The 8,876-nt window shown below is 54.5% G+C and overlaps 1 protein-coding gene across 4 annotated transcripts in view; it reads right to left on the bottom strand.

Moving 5' to 3' along the window:
• Nucleotides 1-667: 667 nt before the first annotated feature.
• The window catches only part of SEPTIN9 (septin 9), a 102,574-nt gene continuing 94,365 nt past the window's right edge, over nt 668-8,876 (bottom strand). For all 4 annotated transcript variants that reach the window (XM_041409199.1, XM_041409197.1, XM_041409200.1 and 1 more), the window contains 5 exons: nt 8,404-8,521; nt 6,043-6,138; nt 5,122-5,218; nt 3,587-3,638; nt 668-2,783 (listed from right to left, as the gene is read on the bottom strand). In XM_041409199.1, the coding sequence (XP_041265133.1) occupies nt 2,648-2,783; nt 3,587-3,638; nt 5,122-5,218; nt 6,043-6,138; nt 8,404-8,521 (499 nt within the window). In that variant the 3' untranslated portion in view covers nt 668-2,647. The remainder of the gene's footprint in view (nt 2,784-3,586; nt 3,639-5,121; nt 5,219-6,042; nt 6,139-8,403; nt 8,522-8,876) is intronic.

Here is an 8,876-nt window from a genome sequence, read left to right as displayed (position 1 = left end):
TCCCACAGCCACAGAATCCCAGAGGGGCTGGGGCTGGAAAGGACCTCTGGAAGTCACTTGCTCCAGCCCCAGCCTAAGCAGGGTCACTTAGAGCTCCAGGTGGCTTCTGAGTTCAACTACTCAGGGGGAAATATACAATAAACACGTGAGACAGAGATTAAACCGGAGGGGACAGGGTCAGATCTGTGACACCAGGAAAAAAGGTGGTTTTCAGGACGGCCAATCTTCCAAGGGAAGCCAACTTCCAAAGGCATCCCAAGGCCAAGCCTGCAGGGTTTGAAGGCCACCTGCCTGTGGAGCCAAAGCCACGCTGGTGTGAAAGACAAACTCCTGCCTGCCCTGAACTAGGGACACCCCACTTCTCCATACAAACACCAGGAAGCACAGTGGGAACAGCTCCAGCATGGAAGCAGAGGGATGGGATCCACCTGCCCCCCTCAGGATCAGGCTGGCTCCATCCCAAAGGTGCTCAGCAGAATCAGCTCCAGCATTTATAAAGTGCCTGGGGCAGGTATTTGAAGTGGGATGAGTCAAGGAGGTCGGGAATTCTCTTTCACTCTAAACAGGGCAGTTCTGGAGCTGGACTCTCCCATCACCCCCATCCCTACAGGATCCATGCAGCAATGATTACACCAAAGTGGGAACAGACATTTCCAAATAAGCCTCCTTCTATTTGCATTCGAAACATTTATTTTGGGAAATACATATTAAACACTATTATTTATACAAAAATGGACTAAATTTTCATAATGCTTGTAACCCCCAAAAGGCCATTTTAATAGATCTGGATGAAGGATTTTTTTATTGTATTATTTTCTTGGTTTTTTTCCTTCAAAAAAAAAAAAAAAAAAAAAAAAAGGTCACGTTACAAAGGAGAAAGCAGCGTGTCTTGCTTGGCCCAGCTTGAGATACCAACTAGAGGGAAAAAAAAGTTCAAGATGGCATTTGCAGAAGTGCCTCTCACAAGAGGTTTTTCTCCCCTTTCAGTCTTTTTTTAACACTTGAAATATATATTTTTTTTTTTTCAGTTAATACGTTTTTTGTTGTCGCTTTTGCTAAAATATAGCAAGTCAACAAGTAGAGAGCTGCTGTTCCCCAACAGCTCCGTGGGGATGTTGTGGAGGGGGGATGTGAGTGAGGGGGAGAAGGGATTCTCACAATGCACCCCTCTGCCCACACCCCTTTGGCTGCTGGGGGGGATGTGTGGGGAGCCCCTGAAAACCTGGGCATCCCCAGCAAGGGGAGAGCAATCTCCTCCCTCCTCCTGTGCTGAGCCAGGCTCTGTCCCCCGTGGGCTCTGCAGGTGCCTTCCAGTGCTAGAGGATGGGACACGCTGCCACTTCAGTGTGTGCTCCCAAAAATGGGTGATTTGCAGGAAGTTTTTTTTCCCTTAGAGAGGATTGGGAGACTGGTGGACACCAGAAAGGCGAAGGGAGCTGGGGAGAGGGGTAGGACTGCAGGGCTTTGCTCCAGGAACCCCTGCTCCTGTGTCACAGTGCTACCTAATGCTTGCAGGGTCTGATTTATTGGAGACACACAGAAAGAGAAGGGTCTGGGGGCAGAGCAGGGGGAGCAGCACCCACAAACACCCCCCAGCCCCCCCCCAACAGCTGCAGGGCTCGGTCAGCACATGCACAGACAGCCTGCACAAGGACCAGCAAAACAGGAGCATCTTCCCTGGACACACAGGGGACCCAGGAAATGAAAAGGAATTTACAGATACCCAAGAGCCTCCTCTTATGTAGGGAAAAGCCCAAGAATCACAAGGGTCAGACAGGACAACCCTCTGCCTCCCACCACTGCTTTGCAGAGACAAAGTTCCACGCTCAGCCCCCTCAGGACAAACACACTCGGAGCCTTCAGAGGACAAAGACCCACCCAGCTGAGTGACAAATAAATACACAAGTGTTCCCAGGACATCAGCCACAGCTCTGGCCTGAGGGAGAGGGAATGAAGAGTCTCTGTGGAGGTTCACAGCCTGCTGCAGGCTGCAGAGACAGACAAGGCAGAGCTCCCTCCCCTCTCCCACACTATTGCAAGGTCACAGTCTGAAAAGGCACTTCTCCCAAAGCAGGTCGCTCTGCCTGGCCGGGGGTCGGTGACAGGCGAGGTGACACCTAAACACTCCCAGTTTATTGCATGAAGACAGGGTACAGGGGCTGGCTTGGGGGCTGGCAGGCCCCAGAGGGCTGCAGGAGACAAGGATGGCGCTGGCTTGCTCTCTTCATCCCACCGTACCTCGCTTCCGAAGGCTACATTCACCTGGAGGAGCCCTCGCCTTCAATGGACGGAGAGGAGCCCCTGCACGGAGGGGCTGCAAGGGCTCCCAGGGCACCCCAACCCTGCTGGCCCCACAGATCTGCTCCCCTGGGTTTGGCTGTGGGGTAAGAGAGAGCCCAGCCTCCACAGAGGGACAGTCCCTGGGCCAGGGCCGCCGCTCTGGGGGCTGAGCACAAAACTCATGGCACAAAGCAGGGGGAGAGCGGCCACCCCGCTCCACGTCTGGTTATTTGGTCAGTTAACATGGCAGGGGGTCAGGGAGCAGGGCAAGAGGGACAGTGGCAGAGGATTTATATAAAAATAAAGGGGGAAGAGGGGAGAAATAGCGAGCGTGAGCGAGCGAGGTCCTGGCTGCGGCGAGGGACGGTTACATTTCGTTGGCCACCAGCTCTTTGTCAGCCACGCCGTTGGACAGAGAGCTCTGGCCCTCGTTCAGCCTCTTCACCCTGTAGGCTTCAAAGTGGATGTTGCTGGTAATATCCTTGATGTTCTGCATGTGTGTCCTGCAGGGAAGGGAGATGGAGCAATCACACCAGCCCGAACTCTGCGCCCCAACCCTCATCACCCCAAATACCCCAAACACCCCCCAGGTCCCAATGTCCCCTCCTGCCTTGCTGGTTAATGGTGCCTTTAGGGCACAGGAGGGAAGTAAAGGCAATAACTGGCAGCATTGTTGGGCAGCAGGAGCTGAAGCCTTCATTTGTGCCTGGGGACACAGGAGCTGTGGCTGCAGAACACCCACCCAGGGAGATCCCTACCCTCCTAGTCCTGGGGTGAGGTTTTGTAGCCCCACACAACTCTGCCAGCAGCACATCATGTGTGCAGAGTTTACCCTGCAGCCAAACCGGGGAGGAGCCCAATATCCCCTCTCTAGCAAGCCCAAGGGGCTCAGCCTCCCTCTCCCCCACAGCAGGGACACTTGTTTCAAGAGGGACCAACCATCACCCAGACCCCAGAACAAAACCCCAGTGAAGGGTGATGTCTTTGAACTGGGGGTGAGATCTGGCACTGGTGAGGGACCACTAAGGCCAAAAGCTGCTTGCAGGTGAGCTGGAGCCACTCTGCCAGCAATCCTGGAGTGTGTCCTGACCCCTCCACTGCTCCTCTCCCCCCTGAACTCAGCGCCAAGGAATGGCAGAGGGGCTGCAGAGTGGCAGCGGGCCAGGAGGGAAGGCAGGGATGGAGGGGTGAATGGGTGGAGGGATGGAGCAGCAGAGCAAAGCAGCAGCTGCTTCAAGCTGTGCTGGGCTGTCCCCTTTCCCTGGATGCCACCTGGTGACCAAAGGCTCTGGGGACAGGCACTGACCTGATGAGGAGGTCCCGCAGGTAGGCGAACTCACAGTGTGTTGTGTTCTCCACTGGCAAGAGAGACAGAAAGCATCAGTGAGCCCCCATGGCCACCAGCTGGGGCAAGCAGCACCTGGGGTCTTCCCCAGAGTGTGGGGGGCTCAGATGGGCTCTGACACCCCGGGTACAAGTGCAGGACTCAGGAGTCCTCCATGCTGCTGTGAAGCTGGCACCAGGTCCCTGCCCCAGCTCAGCCCTGATGAGATCTGACTGAGCACCCACAGCTCCTTCCCAGGGTCCCACCGAGGAGGAGCTCCCAGCATCACCCCCAGCACAACCCCCAGAACCCCAAACAAGACAGGGGAAGGGCCATGGTGAGCTTTGCAGCGACCACCAGGCACGTCTCCACTGAAGTTTCATCTGTAGCTGAGCCATGAGCATCCTGCAGAATCCCAGGCAGGCTGGGGAGGGCTGCCAGGGCCGTGCAAGGACAGGAACTCCTGCTGCCAAAGGCCTCTGCTGGCAGGAGGAGGAGTGCTTGCAATAGAGAAAAACCAAGGGGTGCTGCTCCACTACAATCAGTCTGACAGCTGCTATTTTACCCCTAGTTTTACTCAATTTAGAGGAAGAACTCCTTTTTAAATTTTTTTTTTAATCCCAAAAATCCTGTACATAGAATAGCAGAATCCTTTGTGTTGGAGAAGACCTCTAAGATCATTGACTAAACATCATGCAGGAATGGCAAAACACAAACAACACTGCTGTGCAAAGGCTGCCTGTGGCCATGGCTGTGGCTGGGGGTCTCCTGTGCTGAAGGCAGATGCCTTCACAAGTAGAAGGTGAGGGTTTAATGAATCCCATTGAACTCAGAATGTTCAGGGACACAGCACGAGAGGGCAGCAGAGCTTCAAAATACGCTGATTTTCCTGGCAGCTTTGTTAAGCCATCCCTCAACACAGGATTCCTATTAAAAAGACTCGTAAATGAGAGGAACCTGTGAAGTGAAGGGGAGGAAGATGAGAGGGGTGGCACTGGAGATGAGCCAGCTGGCTGCCAGAAACCACCAACAGGGAAATGTGTAGATGTGCTGGAGCCAGGAGCTTTCATCTAGCCTTTAAACCATGATTGTAAAACGGGAGAGAAAAAAGGGAGATGCAGAGGGGAGATGGAAGAGGGAAGAGATCCCACAAGGGCACCAACCAAAGGCGTGGTGGGGGGTACAGATGCCAGGGGAAGGTTCTAACAAGGGCTTAAGACATGGGAATGTCACTGGTGTGCCCTCAAATCCTGCCGTCAGGAAATTAACTGTGCAAGAAGCACAAGCCAGGCCACAAGACCCCCAGGAATGTCCCCTCCAGCACTCAGCAGCCCCCCAAGACACACAAAGGCCCAGGAAGCCAACACAGGAGCAACGGCCAAGGTGTTTCCAGTCCTCAAACATGAGGAAAATTATCATTTTTGGAGGGGCAGGGAAGCACCACATCCACCTCAACTTCTACTGCTGGTTTTGGATTTTATTGCCTTCTGCCAGGGCAGGGAGGTGGGCTCAGGTACCTTCAATGGTGCCCCACTTGGTCTTCCTCCCAAGGATTCTTCTTCCATTCACCTGGTACTCCTGATCACTGCCCACCACTGCAAATGGGATCATTTCCTGTGGAAAGGGAAAAACAAGGCTGGGATTTCTTCTGAGAACTGGTCAGGAAACCAAACCAGCGAGCAAAGTCCTACATCCTCCTGTTTCCAGGGGGGTTTCATGGGATGAGCTGGTTTGCCCCTGATGTTCCTGAGCAGTGCTGCCTGCCAGGGCCCACAGGCAGCCCAGGACTGGGTACCAGCACATGTACCCAGCCTAAAACCAGCCCAAACCCAGCCTAGTCCAGTCCCTCACTGGCAGGCACCAGGTACAGCTGGAGCAAAGGTATCCCAAAGCTTCCCTGGGAATTGCCCCCAGCATCTGGCAACCTGTGCCTAACTCATTTTCTGATCCACGTGGGTGTCTTTGAACTTCAGAGTCCCTAAAAGATTATTTTTTTCCTCACATTAGTCCAAACGACTTTAATGTGCCAAAAAAAAAAAAAAAAAAAGCTGGCTGATTCCTGCAGTGTGGAATTGCCATCAGCAATTGCCAATCAGCCTACAGGTGAAATTCCATCCCAGTGCTGGGAAGGCTGCTGCCCTAGGCAGGGATGGGCAGGCACCTCTGTTCCCTGAGCCTGGGGCAGGGGAAGGGGCCATGGACCCTCTGCTGAGGGCACCTGGCAGGGGTGGAGATGGGGAAGGAGCATGGACAGGACACCTTCCCCACCCTCTTTCCACCCCTGCTCTGAGCTCTGGCAGGATCCCTGCTGCTGGGCAGACCCACGGACAGGGCACAGCAGCTTTGGGAAGAAAACAGAGGCCTTTGGAAGGGAACCCCCAGGCCATGGGCAGCCCTGGAGCTGCAGGGTCTGTCCCAAGCACAGCCCCTGCACTGACCCGGAATTTCTCGTTCACCAGCCGATCTTCAGAGTCCTCATCAAACTCCTTCTGGGGGTACACATCGATCCCATTGGCCAGGAGATCAGCCATTATCTAGGAGGGAAGAGCAGAGGCACAGGTGAAGGACAGGCAGGCACAGGAGTTGCACTCCCACCATGGCAGCTGCTCCCAAAAGGGTCTCTGAGTGATGCCCACCAGTCACAGCAGCAGCATCCTCCCTCTCCATCCTAAACACAGCCCACTTTGGGGGCAGAGACCTGTGCCACACACCCACCAAGAGCTTGCCCTGGAACCTCTGCAAGAACCTGGTGCCAAGACACAGCTCAGACAGAGAGTGGGATGAAGTTACATGAGCTGGATGTTGTTTAGGGATTGAAAAAGACAAACAAGACAACCCAAGCTGCCCAAGCAAAGGAGAACACAGCTGCCAGGCTTGTAACACAAAGGTGAAAAGCTGCTCTCTGGTGTTTGTTTACACTCCTTGGAAAAGGAACGTGATCTGGAGGGACAAGGACACAGCTTGGAAGGGCAGACTCTAAGGACTTTGCCTCTGTGCAAGGCCAAGAGATGCTGGAATCTGATTCCTGGGTGGAGACTCAGTTAAGGGGGAGCTTGAAGGATCAACCTTCTCCTACAGTGCTGCAAACCCCAACCCAGGCTGGCAGCAGCTCCCAGCACATCCTACAGCAACAACTCCACACCAGTCCTACAGTGCAGGCTGGCAAAGCAGTGGATTCACCCAGGGGATGCCCCCAGCTGGCTCCCACCCCCCCACCAAACCCCACACCGAGTTTAGGGGAAACAACCCAACAAAGCCAACTCCAGGGAGCACATTCCACTGCCTTAGCACAGCACTGGCACCAACCTGCAGCCAGGCTGGGGCTTCACATCTCCTACCCACCCCATCCAAACCCAAAACCTGTCATCTCTCTGAACCAGCTACACCTCAGATGCAGACAGGGAAGCACACACGCAGGCACACTGCAATGAATGGAAAAGGTCCCAGCCTGTGCCCAGCTGGCCTGATTTCCTGTCCTCTCATCTGCTGGGAGCAAACCATGTGGCTATGTGTTCTCCCTCCATCTGAAAGGATTTGGGAGGTCTGGTTATAATCAGGAAGCAATCAGAGATAGGGTGAGCTGAGCCAGTGCAGAGCAGCAGAGGCAGGCTGCTCTGTCCCCATGGTCTTCCATGGTATCAGCAGCCAAGGGTGCCCAGGTGACATTTGAGGTCCCAGACTGACTTTGTAGTGCCAGAGCCAGCCAGTCACCTACAGACACAGGGATGTCTGCACTGGTAACCTCTGAGTGGAGCCAGCAGCCTGCAGAAGCCACCACAGAGAGCAGATGTGGCACCATGGGCTCACCCCTCCGTGTCACCTCATCAGCTCCTTGCAGAGCCCCATGCAAACAGCCTGACAAGCCAAGGGACCCCAGCATGGGTCACCCCTCAGCTCCTTTCCCAGCCAGCCTCCAGCCAAGGAAATTGCTTGGAGAGTTTGGATTAGCCCCCAAAACCAGACTGGCTATTTCAGTGCCTGATTAAGAACCGCTCATTAAGAACTGGGAAGGAGAGGCTCCCACACTGGTGTGGGAAGGAGCAGCTCACCCTCTCCTGCAATGGGGCATGAAACCACCCCTGACTAAGCTGTCATCCTGTCCATAACCGAAGGAGTGGCCCCTAAAACTACCCTTTTGGCAAGACTCTCTTTACCTTTACTTCTCCCAGGTCAGACTCATGGATCAAGAGGCTTGGTGGTTTTTACTTCTGCAGGGAATGCTGAGGCCCTCACGCCTGCAGCCACATCCACCACCCACACAAACGGATTTACAGTCCCTTACCAAACCCCCAAATGGGCCACCTCCACCTCTCAGAGCACAGCCCACGCCTTGCTGTGGATGCAGACAGCCCCTCCTCAGCTCCTAACCACGGGAATGTCATACCTTGCTTCCCTCTTAAACCTCACCCAGCTGAGCTCAGCAAACCCACACGTTTTTGACTGGTTCCTGCATCAGTGCACGATGCTGCAGAGGGAGGCTTTTCCAGCCCCTACGTGCACCAACCCCCCAAAATAGAAAATAACAACAACAACAACAAAGGAGGAAGGAGAAGCAGGCCTGCAGCTCCAAACTTATCCTGCACTGACAAAGATCCAAGAGAAACACAAGGAAGTGCCTGGAGAGCAGGCCTACCCTGCGGCCACGCGGGATCGCTCCGAGCTGCAGCCGGAGGAATGCGCTGGGCTCCCAGCCAGGCCCTGCCTGCACAGCCCTGCCAGGAGAGCCACGAGGGGGGCAGGGGCAGCAGGGGATGGGCTAGCACAGATGGGAGCCCGGGGAAGGGGCAGCAGCCCCTTACCCTTTGTTTGAAGTAGTCCCTCTCCTCCAGCGTTAGCGTGTCGGCTTTGGCGATCACCGGAACGATGTTGACCACTTTGCTCAGGCGCTTCATGAACTCGATGTCCAACGGCCGGAGCCTGGAAAACAGCAGGGAAAAGGGGATTTGAAAACAGCAGGAAAAAGGGGATTTGCACTCTTGGAAAACAGCAGGAAAAAGGGGATTTGCTGCTGCAATCCCCTGGCAGGGAGAGGCATTCAAAGAGCAGAGAGAGAGGGAATCACTTCCTTTCAGATAGGACGAGAAAAGACATTTTCTTAAAAGCACAACAGAGCAGAGAGGGTTTGAAAACACTTTAAACATTTCCCTTTCAAAGCTGCCGCTATCTCCTGTGAACCCTCACAAAGCCCCGTGAAGTGGCAGAGGGCTTTCATCTCTACAGGGCCACGGAGGACTGCAGGAACTTGCCCAGAGCTGCTGGTGTCCTTGGAGGA

Source organism: Onychostruthus taczanowskii, unplaced genomic scaffold (genome assembly GCF_017590055.1).
Source record: "Onychostruthus taczanowskii isolate IOZ18803 unplaced genomic scaffold, ASM1759005v1 scaffold30, whole genome shotgun sequence".
NCBI classification, from domain to species: Eukaryota; Metazoa; Chordata; class Aves; order Passeriformes; family Passeridae; genus Onychostruthus; species Onychostruthus taczanowskii.
The sequence above is the reverse complement of the archived record's forward strand: the minus strand, read 5'-3'. Positions and strand labels throughout refer to the sequence as shown.